The sequence below is a fragment of the Natrix helvetica genome, assembly GCF_964273705.1.
Source record: "Natrix helvetica genome assembly, chromosome: 5".
Taxonomy (NCBI): domain Eukaryota; kingdom Metazoa; phylum Chordata; class Lepidosauria; order Squamata; family Natricidae; genus Natrix; species Natrix helvetica.
In genome coordinates, this window is record NC_138551.1 from 24,363,203 (window position 1) to 24,378,977 (window position 15,775).

The 15,775-nt window shown below is 37.3% G+C and overlaps 1 protein-coding gene across 1 annotated transcript in view; it reads right to left on the bottom strand.

The window, feature by feature from the left end:
- OTOL1 (otolin 1) overlaps nucleotides 1-15,717 on the bottom strand; it is a gene marked incomplete at both ends in the record, with an annotated part of 30,504 nt that extends 14,787 nt beyond the window's left edge. Inside the window, 1 exon segment of the mRNA XM_081955296.1 lies at nucleotides 15,668-15,717. Within this exon segment, the coding sequence (XP_081811422.1) occupies nucleotides 15,668-15,717 (50 nt within the window).
- Nucleotides 15,718-15,775: the final 58 nt, after the last annotated feature.

Below are 15,775 nucleotides of genomic sequence, written 5' to 3' on the forward strand. Positions count from 1 at the left end.
AAATGCCTAACTGTTATTATATTCCCCTTATATATTTGTTTAGCTTCAGAATCTTCTTTTTCATTCTGGTTTAATATGGATATTAAAGGGGATTGGAGAACGCATTGTTCTGTTTGCCTTCAACACAAAATTTATCAAGATTGTTGTGTATTTTTAACTTCGTTCTGACAACCTCCATCTTGAATTTTTCCAGAAAAAATGGAAAATTATCTTTTTGCAGTCATTCAAATGTTTTTTTTTTTTTTTTTGGTATAGTTGCTTTGGTGAATTGGCTTCAGTTGACAGCAACATTAGAAGACCCAATATTTTTTTAAATACAGGCATCATTTTTTTTAAAAAAAGGTCATTATTTCTTACCTTAGGAATATTCTTAGCAGTAGTCGTCACTCTGTAGAGCACATTGCAGTACCCAGTCTTAATCTTCAGTGGGTAGTGGGTTATTTTTTTTTCTTTTATTACTTTAGTAATGGCCAATGAGGGAATGTAGAAAACAAAGAAGAACTGGGATTGGTGACTTTTTCAGAAAGTCAACAGTGTGACACTGAAATTGGAGAAAATGTAAATTCAGTGTCCTTCACAGATCTGAGTCATTTGATAGGTTTCTTCGGTCAGGTACTTGAGAGATTAGGGGATTTCAAATAAGCAATTGTGATTCTTTAAAAAACATGTTAGATTTATATATGACTTTTCCTCAAAAATCTTCATGTGGTCTACAGCATCTTTCTTCACAAGCTTATCTCTATGACAACACTATAGCATACGTTTGATTAGAAAGAAATGACTATGTGAACTTCCAAGAATCAATGACTGCATGAATATTGATGTTTGTAATCCTAAATTTTACAAAGTAAAATATCCATCAACTTGAATTCAGTTCCTGGTTAATTCATGAGTACATCCTTACTGTTTTCTTGGCAAATAGTTATTTTTCCATTGCCTTTTTCTGGGATATTTTTACCCCTTGGATTTCCTCCTAGCTTGTCATATGAGTATGAACTAGGCTTGGCTTAACTTCAAATTCCAAACAATACCACCCAAGTGTTGCCATCTTAATTAATGATTTGTCCACCATTCACAAGATCAGTTATCTGGCTTGAATTTAGTATAGTAACGTTTATTTCTTCCCATTAAATACGAAAGTTGATGAATCCAGACGTTTCCTGTTTACCTTAGAGAAGATGTGCATATTTCTACTTATTCAGCTTAAGTACATAATGCAGGTAAATAATTCACAGGAATTGGGTCATCTCAACTTCATTAATCTATTCATGCATGAATTCATTTTATGTTTTGTCACATAAAATGCAATAATCATTTTAATGCTAAAAAATGTGACCGAAACAACCGACAAAAGTACATCAAATGGAATGTATTGCCATCAGATGTGGTGATAGTCAATAACTTAGACCGTTTTAAGAACAACTGGAGAAATTCATGGGAAAACAAGTTACCAGGAGTGATAATTATTTCAAATAGAAATCTAAAGGAGAAAAAAGTTGAAGTGGAACTATTATTTTGACCCATTATTTAGATTTTCATAATTTTATTTTACTGGGCAGCATTCAAATATGTTATCCATTACTCACCTAGAACCTGAAACGGCATTAATTTTGGGAATTCTAAACATTTTATGTACATTGCCATAAATTGCTACAATTCATTTTAATATGTCTATTCTTTGTTTCCTCAGCAGAGCTTAGGGATAGATATGTGATCCCTTTGTTCTCATTATATAATCTTTTTAGAAATGTTAATTTCAATTAAACTGAAAGGCAGGAAATGTTGGTTGTCAAACCTATGCCCATATTATCATAACCCAGTTCTCCAATCACTATACCATACTGTCTCTCATAGCTTTGGGACAATCTGTTTTCACACTATTTGATGGAAAACAATCAAAAAACAATACAATACAATACAATACAATAGTAGAGTTGGAAGGGACCTTGGAGGTCTTCTAGTCCAACCCCCTGCCTAGGCAGGAAACCCTATACCGTTCCAGACAAATAGCTATCCAACATCTTCTTAAAGACTTCCAGTGTTGGGGCATTCACAACTTCTGGAGGCAAGCTGTTCCACTGATTAATTGTTCTCACTGTCAGGAAGTTTCTCCTCAGTTCTAAGTTGCTTCTCTCCTTGATTAGTTTCCACCCATTGCTTCTTGTTCTGTCCTCAGGTGCCGTGGAGAATAGCTTGACTCCCTCTTCTTTGTGGCAACCCCTGAGATATTGGAACACTGCTATCATGTCTCCCCTAGTCCTTCTTTCTCTTAAGCTAGACATACCTAGTTCCTGCAACCGTTCTTCATATGTTTTAGTCTCCAGTCCCCTAATCATCTTTGTTGCTCTTCTCTGCACTCTTTCTAGAGTCTCCACATCTTTTTTACATCGTGGCGACCAGAACTGAATGCAGTATTCCAAGTGTGGCCTTACTTGGAATATATATATATATATATATATATATATATATATATATATATATATATATATATATATATATATATATATATATATATATATATATATATATATATATATATATATATATATATATATATATATATATATATATATATATATATATATATATATATATATATATATAATTTTTACATTTAAAACAATGCAATACCGTGGAGTCGGAGTGGTCATACATTCACATTATGTACAGCTAGTTTCAACCATTAACAATTAATCTACTTAATACATTGTCTGTCCTTCTGTTCAATCACAATATATACATTTGTTCCAGTCTTGTCATCTTGTCTTATACCAATCATAAAATCTGTTCCATACTGATTCCCCTTTATTTTTAAGTTCAAGAGTGAGCCTATCTGCTTCTGCACAGGCCAACACTTTTCTGATTTTATCAAGCTCTGATGGTGTATTTTCTTTTTTCCAATACTGTGCATAGGTATAACCCAACTGTTTTGTTGTCATCTTTATCTTAGTCTAATTTTTGCTCCCCTGGTTCTCTGAATTTGTGTTTTGGCCTGTGTGCAATTTTAAAGGTCACCTACTTCAGCATATTTGCTACAACCACTATTCAGGCTAAAGAATTTTCATTATTTTTCTTCACTTACAGTACATTTGATAAGAATAGAATAAGAATAGAATTCTTAGTAATGAATAAGAATGAATAATGAATACAACTAGAATAATAGAATTAGAAATATACTTTATTTATTTTCTCTTATCAGCAAACACATTCATATGTAGTCCTTCAGTACAAACTCTTTCCTCTTTTCCTGAATCAGTTCCAGATTTACCCATCACCATGACACTGAATTGTTTTGAGGGCTGAATTGCCATGTTTGCAATTTATTTCAAATCAAAATGATAATGGAGCTGATTATACCATTGTGAGACTTTGATTTTCCTTCACTGTGTCTCCTAGCTCCTGGGCAGAAGCAAATCCTCATTCAGCATCTGCTGTGACCTACAGTAACTGTACTAGAGAAAGATATAGTTAACATGATCAGGAAACTGAATTTCATCCATTTAGTCCATTTCGAACCAGTTTTTCCATCAGTTGCATTAAAACCTTCCTTGGTTTATATAAGCAGTGGGCACACAGCCCTTTCCCAACCCTACCACCCACTCTGTCAGGGTTCCAACCAGTGCCCTAATGCAATTAATAGTCTCAAACCATCTGGCAATAAAAAAAATCAAGTCTTTTATTAGGAGCACCATGTCAGCATTAACTAGGTGAAGCTAACTCTGACTTCACCCCCTTCATGCCTTGCCTGTGACCCTGTTTCCCCCTCCTCCCCAAAGTGTGTTACCTGGTCACATTCATAATTGCACAAGTCACTCCCTTCCAGGTATTGCTGGTATCCACGGAGATGGCCTTGACTTGCTCAGCCAGAATTTATCTTGTTATGACTGAGAAGTAAATTCTTTGGTGCAGCTGCAAGACGCGATTTCCCATTCCCCTGCCTATGGCAACTTGGGGGCAGGTCAGGGAAGCTTCACGAGTTGACAGTCTATAGTCTATATAGCAAGACTACAGCCATTTGTGCCCATTCTTCCAATGACTGGGACTACAGAAAAGTATGCCAGTATCATATTAACCATATTTACCATGATAAAAAGTTTGGCACAGAAGTATAATAGACAGTGTTTCCTTTTTAAAAATGAAATTGGTTGTGATGCTTGAAGAAGAAAATATTTTTAAGCCAGAGTAGGAGATTATGGTTCAATCAGAATAGAAATGGAAGGGACTGATGTCTTCTAGTCCAACCCCCTGCTCAGACCATTTCAGACAAGTGACTGTCCAGTCTCTTCTTTAAAACCTCCAGTGATGAAGCACCCACAACTTCTGAAGGCAATTGTTCTCACTGTTAGGAAGTTTCTCCTTACTTCCATGCTGCTTCTCTCCTTGATTAGTTTCCATCCACTGTTTCTTGTCCTGCCTCATCATCCTTTGGAAAATAAGTTGACCGGAATACTGCTATCATGTCACCCTTAGTCCTTCTTTTCTTTAGACTGGACATAACCAATTCCTGCAACCGTTCTTCATATGTTTTTGTCTCGAGGCCCTCAAATCATCTTAGTTGCTCTTCTTCCAAAGTCTCCACATCTTTTTTGTAATGTGATTACCAAAACTGTATGCAGTATTCCGGGTGTGGCCTTACTAAGGCTTTATAAAGCGGTACTAATACTTTACATGATTTTTATTCTATGCCTCTGTTTATACAACCAAAGATTGTAGTACCTTTTTTGGCTGCTGCTGCAAAACTCATATTTAAGTCATTGTGCACTAGGACTCCAAGGTCTCTCTCACAGTTACTGTTTTTGAGTCAGGTTTTTCCCAATCTGTAGAAATCCTTTGTGTGGCTTTTATCATTCAAAGAAAAATCACAATAAATCAAAGCACGGTACATTTAAGGACTTCCCTAAAAGTACAATCTTATTTAAGGAAGCGTTTGTTTTGAAGGCAGAAAGAGATAAGACCATAGGGTTGTGGAATGGGTTTTTTTGTAATGGCTTCTTTTACAGAAGAATGGGGTTTGAAGGGTCTTCTAGTCCAATCCCCCACCTAGGATATGAGTCTTCAGACCATCCCAGACAAATAATTTTTCTATGTGTAAAATTTCTACCCAATATGGGTTCTTGTCCTACCTTTAGGAAGTGTGAAGAATAATCTACACCTCTGTGACTGCTCTTCAAGTATTAGAAGACTGTTATCATCCTCTTCACCTTCTCATCTTTAGGATAAATATGTATATTTCTCTGAACAGTTAACTGATCTTCTTAATATTAAGCCTTCAAGTCCCTCATCATATTTTTTGTTCCTCTCTGCACTCACAGTTCCTCATCCTTCTTTATGTATTGTAGCAAGGAAAAGTGGACCTGATCAATGCACCATAAACTGACACTGTCATTTCCTGTGGTCTTGTTACTCTATCTCTGTTCATACAGCCCAGGATTGCACTGGCCTTTTAAGCCACTAGAACACACAACTAGTTCATGCTTTATCTGGTCTACCAGAATTATTTAATAAGAATTTGCAAGTTAAAAAGTAGCAATGATAGTACAATATCTTAAATTCAGCAAATTTAATATATTGGAACACATTTATGTCATTATGTTTTTTTTTGCATTTATTATTATATCATTATACATTTATTAATAACTATATTTAATGAGTATTTTGATAACTTAGAGTACATGATCCCATACAATTTGAAAGGTATTAGAATCAAGTGTCATTTTTTTTAATAAAGGAAAAAAATGTTTCCTAGAATTTTTAAACAAAATCACAACTAATCATATTCAACTTTAATCAAATCAATATCTTCATTTTTTTATTTATACATTATAACAATTTCTCCATAGTAGCTCTGGTAGCTCTTCCCTTTTATTTTGACAACATTTTTGTGAGAAACAGTAGGCTAAGAGATGGAAACAAGACTGAGGATGCCTGGTAAATAATATGGAAAACTGGATATTTGAACCTTGAGTTGTTGTTGTTGTTTTGCTCTGGTCTAAATTACTGACCACTAATTGATTCTTTACTTGTTCTGCAAAGCATAAGAGACTATGGGCTAATCAGAAAACTATAGGCTATTAAATCATTAAAATGTCTATAAAGCTGTTGTCAATTAAAAACTAAAAGATTCATCCTTTAGTCGAAGAACTAGAACATTGAAGAACTAGAAATCTAGTACAATACTATACAGTATCAATACCTTTATTTTAGAGTTTCTAGTGGTAGCCACTGGCCAATCATGTATGAACTTGAAAGCATCATTAAGGGCCTGGTTAGCAGTTGTATAGAACTACCAGCCATGTAAACTAAACTAACAATTTTTTTAAAAAAAACCAAAGGAAAGTAATGACAAACTAATTGTGCATTGTTTGGAGACGTATATGGGAAATTATTCCTGGTGTCCACAAAGTCAGTTGATTTTTTTTTTTTGTAAAAAATTATTAAGTTAATTATAAGAACTTGCTACTAGCACAATCAATTTTAGGAATGCATTTGAAAATGGGCAATAGAGGAAAATGAGAAAATACCATCAGTGTCGGAATTAGGAATAAATGCAATTGGAGACACAAAGTCTATTGATTTAAAATCTATTGAGTATGGATATTGCATTTCCATTAATATTAATGTTTCCTTTCTTTTATTAATCAGGGTATAGCAGGGTATAGCAAAAACCCTGAAAATACTGAATCAGAACTTTTATCAGCCACTAGGCCATTTTGAGAGGCATTCAAAATTTGAAGCCAAATTTCATCATCTTCAGAAAGTTGAACCAACATTGACCCAGAGACCTGACTAATGTCACGTGGGGACTGTCTTCCACCAGACACTTGCTGAATTTGTTGGCCATTATGAAAAAGTGCAGCCTTCAGTGATTTGCTAGAAATGCTGAGATGATAATTAAAATAATAGGTACCTCCAGTGGTGGCTGTAAATCTGCCAGATTTTGCATGAAACCCATCGTTTTCATTCAGAAAAACCTTATCAAATCTCACTGGAGATCCTGGCAGTGGGAAACTTCTCCTTTTCTGAAGACCAGCTAAAAATGCAGTGGGTTCAACTGCTTTGCAGTTCCCTTTTTGCCCTTTTTCTCCTTTTTGGCCTCGAAGACCGGGCATTCCTTGGATTCCAGATGAACCTATTTTTCCTTGTCTTCCTGGATCATCTTTGAAACCAAGAGGTCCTTGAGATCCCGGTGACCCTGCTATGTCTTTTGCTCCTTTTCTACCCATAAGACCTCATTCTTTTTTCTCTCCAGGATTACCTTTCAGTCCAAGGTCACCTGTTGAACCCAATTCGCCATTTTCTCCTTTGTCTCCTTTCAGCCCCTGAAAGCCTCTGGGGCCATGATTCCCAAGCTTACCTTTCTCACCTCTTTGACAAGGAGAATTATTAGACCAATCATGTTCTTCTGTCTGGCCATTAAGTAATTTGGAACTAGAATCTCCCCTTTCTGCCATTAGCTCTTGTCCAACACCTGTCAAATGTCATAGTTGTCCTTTTCTTCTATCTAGTCATGCCATATCTAGAACCAAAGAGAAGAACACATTCATCCATTATCAAAGACATTGAAATGAATAACTTATTCAAGGATTGAAAAATCAAACAGAGAGAGTTCATCAGGCTACTTTAACATATATAGTACTGGCTGGATGGCATATACCACTTTCATCTTTGGAGAGAAAGGAATAGCATAATTTCTCAGAAGTAATTATCTAGAAATGTTGATAGGGCCAATCCTACCATATGCATAATGGCAGCAAAGAGCAAATCTATTCAATTTCACAGAAATTATGAGACTATATTAGCTATCAACCTTTTGACCATAATGAAAATGGTGACACTCCTAAAATATTTTCGGGGATTTATAAAGAGAAATTTAATGGCAAACAGTGAGGAAACACCAAAGTCTAATACAATCTAGAATAAGGCTAATGTTGGTTTACTTATATTCAAAAGTCTACTGAATTCTGTATTAGGAAGATCAAACAAGTTCTCTAGTCAAATCTTTCCATGTTTATCCATTATGATTGGCTTGAAGTATGCAAGGGATGCAAAATTGATGCTACCATGATGGAAACACGAATAAGCTTAGAGGAAAGAGAAGAATATTGAGAATTAACTAGTGGTTAAAGCAACAGGCTAGAAAGAAATAGAGCACAACAATGATGAGAACTATCTTGAATGCATTTGGGTCAATATTAAAGGTTGGGGGGGGATGACATTGCCATAGGCCTATACTACAGGCCACCCAACCAAGCAGAGGAAGTAGATGAATTTTTTGCTAATCAGCTAACTAAGGTATGTAGGAAGCACACCACAATAGTAGTGGGGGATTTTAACTACCCTGACATCAACTGGGAAACAAACACTGCACCACGTGGAAGATCCAACAGGTTCCTAACAAACCTAGCAGACAACATTGTTTCCCAAAAAGTAGAGAAGGGAACAAGGAGATCAGCCATATTGGACTTAATTCTCACTAACAGAGAGGAAATGATAGAAGGTGTTGAAGCCACAGGAACCCTGGGGACAAGTGACCATGCAATATTGGAATTCAACATTATGCAAACACAAGTAGTAGAACAAAGTCAAACTAGAGTCTTGGACTTTAAGAGAGCTAATTTAATAAACTTAGAGAGAGCTTGGGAAAAATTCCATGGATGAGAATCCTCAAGGGAAAACAACTCAAGAAGCTTGAGAAATTTTGAAAAATGAGATTACAAAAGCCCAGACTAGCACAATACCAATGAAGAAGAAAAATAACAGCTCCCAAAAGAAACCAGCATGGCTGCATAAAGAACTCTCTGACAAATTGAAAGACAAGAAAGATAAGTATAAAAAGTGGAAAGGGGGGACATAACTAAGGCAGAATATCAGCAAATAGCCCGAGCATGTAAAGATGAAGTGAGGAAAGCTAAGGCTCACAATGAAGAAAGGCTTGCCACAAAAGTAGAAAATAACAAAAAAATCTTCTTCCAACATGTTAAAAACAAGAAAAAGGTTAAGGAAACAATTGGTCCATTGTTGGGAGAAAGTGGCAAGAAAGTGACAAGCAACAAGGAGAAAGCAGAACTATTTAACTCATGTTTTGCATCTGTCTTTACACAAAGGGATAAAACAGTCCAACCTATCAAAAACAAAAATCAGATTAGGAACACAAGTTGAAATAGGGAAGAAAATAGTAAGTGAGCACCTGTCTACCCTAGACAAGTTCAAATCACCAGGACCAGATGGATTACACCTCAAAGTTCTGAAGGAACTGGCAGATGAGATCTCAGAACCACTGAACTATATCTTTCAGAGATCCTGGAGCACCGGGGAACTGCCAGAGGACTGGAAAAGAGCTGATGTGGTTCCCATCTTCAAAAAAGGGGAAAAACAGATCCAGAAAACTACAGACCTATCAGCCTGACCTCAATACCAGGAATGATTCTGGAAAAGATAATCAAGCAACGAATTAGCGAACACCTAGAAGCAAACAAAGTAATAGCCAAAAGCCAACATGGGTTTGTCAAAAACAGATCATGCCAGACTAATCTTATTGCATTCTTTGACAAAGTGACAAAATTAGTGGACCAGAGGAATGCCATTGATATAGTCTACTTGGACTTCAGTAAGGCATTTGATAAGGTAGACCATAACCTACTATTAGATAAAATAGAAAAATGTGGGTTAGACAGCATCACCACCAGATGGATTGGTAACTGGCTGACCAGCCGCACTCAACGTGTAGTCCTCAATGGAACTGCATCTACATGGAGGGAGGTATGCAGTGTAGTACCCTAAGGCTCTGTTTTGGGCCCAGTACTCTTCAACATCTTCATCAATGATTTGGATGAGGGAATAAATGAAGAACTCAACAAATTTGCAGATGACACCAAGCTGACAGGAATAGACAACACTCCAGAAGACAGGCTTAAGATACAGAAGGATCTTGACAAACTTGTCACTATCTAATAAAATGAAATTCAATAGTGAAAAGAGTAAGGTTCTACATTTAGGCAACAAAAACTAAATGCACAGGTACAGTATAGGTGGTACCTTGCTCACAGTAATAACTGTGAAAGAGAGTCCTAGTGGACAACCATTTAAATATGAGCCAGCCGTGTGCAGCAGCTGCCAGAAAAGCCAAGACAGTTCTAGGCTGCATCAACAGAGGGATAGAATCAAGATCACATGAAGTGTTAATACCACTTTATAATGCCTTGGTAAGGCCACACTTGGAATACTGCATTCAGTTCTGGTCGCCACGATGTAAAAAAGATGTGGAGACTCTAGAAAGAGTGCAGAGAAGAGCAACAAAGATGATTAGGGGACTGGAGACTAAAACATATGAAGAACGGTTGCAGGAACTGGGTATGTTTAGCTTAATAGAAAGAAGGACTAGGGGAGACATGATAGCAGTGTTCCAATATCTCAGGGGTTGCCACAAAGAAGAGGGAGTCAAACTATTCTCCAAAGCACCTGAGGGTAGAACAAGAAACAATGGGTGGAAACTAATCAAGGAGAGAAGCAACTTAGAACTGAGGAGAAATTTCCTGACAATTAGAACAATTAATCAGTGGAACAACTTGCCTCCAGAAGTTGTGAATGCCCCAACCCTGGAAGTCTTTAAGAAGATGTTGGATAGCCATTTGTCTGAAAGGGTATAGGGTTTCCTGCCTAGGCAGGGGGTTTGACTAGAAGACCTCCAAGGTCCCTTCCAACTCTGCTATTGAATTGTATTGCATTGAAAGCAAGAGAGGATGATTTCTAATCCTTCCTTAGTCATTAAAAAAGGGTGGATGATTTGGGGCCAGTCTCTTCCACCACCACCCTCTCCCTCCCCTCCCTTCCCCTCACCTCACCACCTCAACTCACAGGATAATTATTGTGGGGAAAGTAGAGGCAGGAGTTTACTGCCTTGAATTATTTATAAAAATAATAAAGGCAGGATTAAAAAGATTTTTTTTAAATGTCACAGTTGGGCGGAATTGATGAAATAAGATTTTTAAAAGGAAAAGGTGAGAAACCTAAAGTACAAAGACAATCTCTAAATCATTAAGTGGTAGAAACAAAAATGGACAGAAAAGTAAAGAGGAAATAATGAAAAGTATGGCTCAAAAGTAGACTAATTATACTTCCTTTCCTTTTCCTTATCTTCTTTCCTTTCTTTACATTCTTTCTGCACCGTGCATGATACTTCTTACTCCAAAAGGAAACAAAATAATGATTATGGTAATAGGGAATATTACTCCACAGTACCCAGCAGATTTTTCTAATGATGTTCCAGTATTTCTCTATCTTCTGCCAACAGCAGCTAGCAATCTGGAAGGTAAATTGTCAAAAGAGGATAATGGGAAGTCAGCCATGCATTTGGGTTGCATTGATTATTTGGTTCTGTATTCTTCACTTTAGTCTTTTTGAATGCTTTTACCACTGAACCTACGGAAACATCAAAACGCTTCTTTCTTAGAATCCATTCAGTGCAATAAATTGTACCAGCTGTTGGCCATAATCACTGGAAATTTTGAGTGTGAAATCCATAACATCTGAAAAGCATCAATTTAGGGGAAAACATGCAGCCCAGCTAGTTTACTTAGGCCATCTCATCTTATTTCATTGTAAAGTTTTAAATACTATTTGAATTTCAAGAGCAATGTATGTAAATCGGCAATCAGTAGATGATCCTCTCAAAATCAAATTTGATTTAATCTGGAGATGGTAGAGATGTTTTCATTTTGTTTATCATATTATTTCTGTCAGGTTTTTAAGACTTTGTTGGCTTTATCTGTCCAGGATTTCTTGTGTAGCCATACTGAGAATTTGAGGGTATGTTTGACATTGTGAACATAAATAATTCACTCAAAGAACTGACTAGTTTTTTTAGATCTCATAATTGTCCTAAATATCCAACATTATAACTTCTGAACATTTTAGGGAACAATTTCTTATCTTCTCAGTTTATTCCTGCTAAACTTCTAAGGAATCCCATGGCTTCCCAGAATACATTCAAAATGTATTTACTTTTGATTGCCTCAGTCTATAGTTACTTCAAGCCAAATCAAGCAGTGTTTGCAGATAGATCCTGGGGTAAACAGAATGTTTGGATTTTTTATATTGTTGCAAACTATATATAACCAAAGCACTAGCGGATTATGAGAATTATCCCACAGTGCTGTGGGTCAGACATGTGATCAAAGAGCTGCACACAGGAGGATAAAGGCAACCCACAGATTAGTAGACATTAGCAGACAAACTTGAACATTGGGCACTATCTAATAAAATGAAATTCAATGGTGAAAAGAGTAAGGTTCTACATTTAGGCAACAAAAATGGAATGCACAGGTACAGTATAGGTGGTACTGTGCTCAATAGTAGTAACTGTGAAAGGGATCTTGGAGTCCTAGTGGACAACCATTTAAATATGAGCCAGCAGTGTGCAGCAGCTGCCAAAAAACCCAACCCAGTCTTAGGCTGCATCAACAGAGGGATAGAATCAAGAGCACGTGAAGTGTTAATACCACTTTATAATGCCTTGGTAAGGCCACACTTGGAATACTGCATTCAGTTCTGGTCACCACGATGTAAAAAAGATGTGGAGACTCTAGAAAGAGTGCAGAGAAGAGCAACAAAGATGATTAGGGAACTGGAGACCAAAACATATGAAGAACGGTTGCAGGAACTGGGTATGTTTAGCTTAAGAGAAAGAAGAATTAGGGGAGACATGATAGCAGTGTTCCAATATCTCAGGGGTTGCCACAAAGAAGAGGGAGTCAAACTATTCTCCAAGGCACCTGAGGGTAGAACAAGAAGCAATGGGTGGAAACTAATCAAGGAGAGAAGCAACTTAGAACTGAGGGGAAACTTCCTGACAGTTAGAACAATTAATCAGTGGAACAGCTTGCCTCCAGAAGTTGTGAATGCCCCAACACTGGAAGTCTTTAAGAAGATGTTGGATAGCCATTTGTCTGAAACGGTATAGGGTTTCCTGCCTAGGCAGGGGGTTGGACTAGAAGACCTTCAAGGTCCCTTCCAACTCTACTATTGTATTGTATTGTATTGTATAGCACAGATTCTGAGTTTTGAACCCTGGTGATTTGCCTACAGCAAGGAACACAATTTGTTCATTTACCATTCCTGGATATCTTTTTACTTCATTGCCCAGAGAATTTGGATCTGGAGGATTTTCATTATGATACTGATCCGGTTGTTTTTAATTAGGGAAATAAATGAATGGTCTTCATTTAAAAAAAAGAAGTTGTTTTCAAAAACCCAAAGGCATTAAGTGATAAGATTACCTGCTTTTTAAATGTGTTACCTTGATCTCTCTTTTGTCCTTCTGCTCCGGGAATTTTACAAAAGCAGTGCTTCTCTGGGTCACTGCCATTTCCCTTTGGTGTATCTGAGACAGCAAGAGCTAAGTAGCCATCAATGCCTTTGTTAGTTCCAGCAAATGGCATACGTTTACTACCACTGTTCTCATCTCCAGAATCACCTTTTCCAGGAAAGGCCTATCCTGGGTTTGCAGCTGTGAACAGCTTGAAAGCCATCTGTTGTTTGGATCCAGCAGTCGTGGCTGCTGGTTCTGGAAGGTTCTTATTTACCACTCCATCCGCTCCGTTAAAGGAAGAGGTTGCCAGTGTTGTTATGACAATCTGGGAACTTGCTTGACTCCCACCATCTGTGACTGGCTCGATTTCATTTCTCTCTGGGTCCTGACCAGAGGGAACAGTGAAGGCTTGTTTAGGGGCTTCGGTTTCAATCATGCTGCTGAGTGACTCCATTGTGAACAGCTGGTAGGGAGAAAAGCTCAGGATGGCTGTCATACTCACAGGACCCCAAGAGACGATAGACAGCAAAATTTGAATCAGAAGGAAGGACAGCATGCCTGAAATTGCAAAAATAGAAAAGCTGCAGTGAAGGTTGTTTGTATGTGTGAATTAACTAAGTTGCAAAAGGAACAAAACCAGGGATTTTGAGCAATGCTGATTCATAGAAGTGCATGAAGCAGTCGCCTTGGGCTAACAAAACTCATGCTAGAAAAATATGAATGTGTCAAGCTTAGAGCTGAAATCGTCACAGTCTTCCCCAGCCATGAAGATCACAGTCAAGGGAGGGATGGCAGCCAGGGGCTCCAGCCAAGCCTTCAGAACTCAACTCTGGCCATGGTTTGCTGCAAAGAAATCATGCTCCCATTGAGAAGCCTAGGCAATTGCCAGAATGGCATGGGAATAGGGCAGAACCACAGGCAGAAGACTTGTGTGCAATATGGACCCTTAGGTATACAAAGAAACTCTCTTTCCAGATATCTATTGATCATCATGTTTTGCAAGCCAGTAGCTTTATAGTACTACTGCTTCACCATTCAGAGATCATCCTAGGCTGCTCTTCTGCTGTCCTTCTGCCCCTAAGAACCATTTGTACATATACAAAACCAGAACAAGTCTGCTCTCTCAAATACAGCCATCAATTCTTGATGACTAATATTGGGAATGAAGCAATTGAGAGATTTGCTTTGGGACCAAGAGGCTTCTGGAACCCCTGTTAATTTATACAGCAAAATTATTGTGAAGGGTAACAAGAATCACACTTTTTAACCAAAATACAACTCCATTTAAAGTACATTGTAAGAACTCAATGGAGTGTTTATTAGACATGAATTACTTAAACTAATTGATATCAGTATGCGGAGTCATAACTGACACACAAGCAGATGTGGATATGGGGCTTCTCATCACTGAGATCACTTGTACCTCAAGTTATAGACTTTACTAAAGGATAAACCACCAGTGATACCTCTGCTTCTTTGATGGGAATGCTACCTTATCCCTTATCTATTTTCCCAATTTCCCGATCAGAGAACCCCCTATCCATAGTACTTCTACCTTATCTGGATTTAGTTTCAATTTACTGATTGCCATCCATTTCATTACAGCCTCCAGAAAACTGCCAAGCAGTTGTTCAGCTTCTCCTAACTCAGATAGAAAGAAGGTATAGTGCTGAATATCATCCATAACTCTAAATATCTTAATGATAGAATAACAGAGTTGGAAGGAACCTTGGAAGTCTTCTAGTTCAATACCCTTTTCCAATCTCTCCTTAAACCCTTGCAGTGTTGGAGCACCAACAACTTTTGGGAACGAGTTGATCCACTGATTAATTATAATTGTTCTAACTATCCTTAGTTCCAAGTTGGTTCTATCCTTGATTAGTTTCCATCCATTGCTTCTTTTTCTGCTTTGGAGGATAGGTTGACACTCCTCTTTGTGGCAGCCCTTTAGATATTGGAGCACTACTATCATATCATCCCTAGTCCTTCGTTTCATTAAACTAGATACTGTTCTTCATATGTTTTAGCCTCCAGTCCTCCAATCATCTTTCTTGCTCTTCTCTGCACTCTTTCTAACATCTCAACATGTTTTCTGTAACGTGACAACCAAAACTGGATGCAATATTCCAAGTGGTCTTACTAAGGTTTTATAAAGTGTATAAAAACCTGAATATGATATTATCAATAAACCATCAGGAAATGACATTGTGTTCTGGTCTCTTGGTTATTTTCTCGAAACTAGCTAGACATGGAAAGACAATTCATACTTAATTCTGCAATGTTCTTCCATGGAAACATAATGCTGAGTTCCAATGAAAGTGGGAAATAACCATAAGTAGTAAATACAGAAATAAGGTTTACCTGGGAAGAAAAGTCTTCAAATACAGGAAAGACTTTTCCAGTGCATCCATGACACTAAAAAAATAAAGCTGAGCTGTCTCAAATACTTAAGAGTGAAAACAAAAGCAC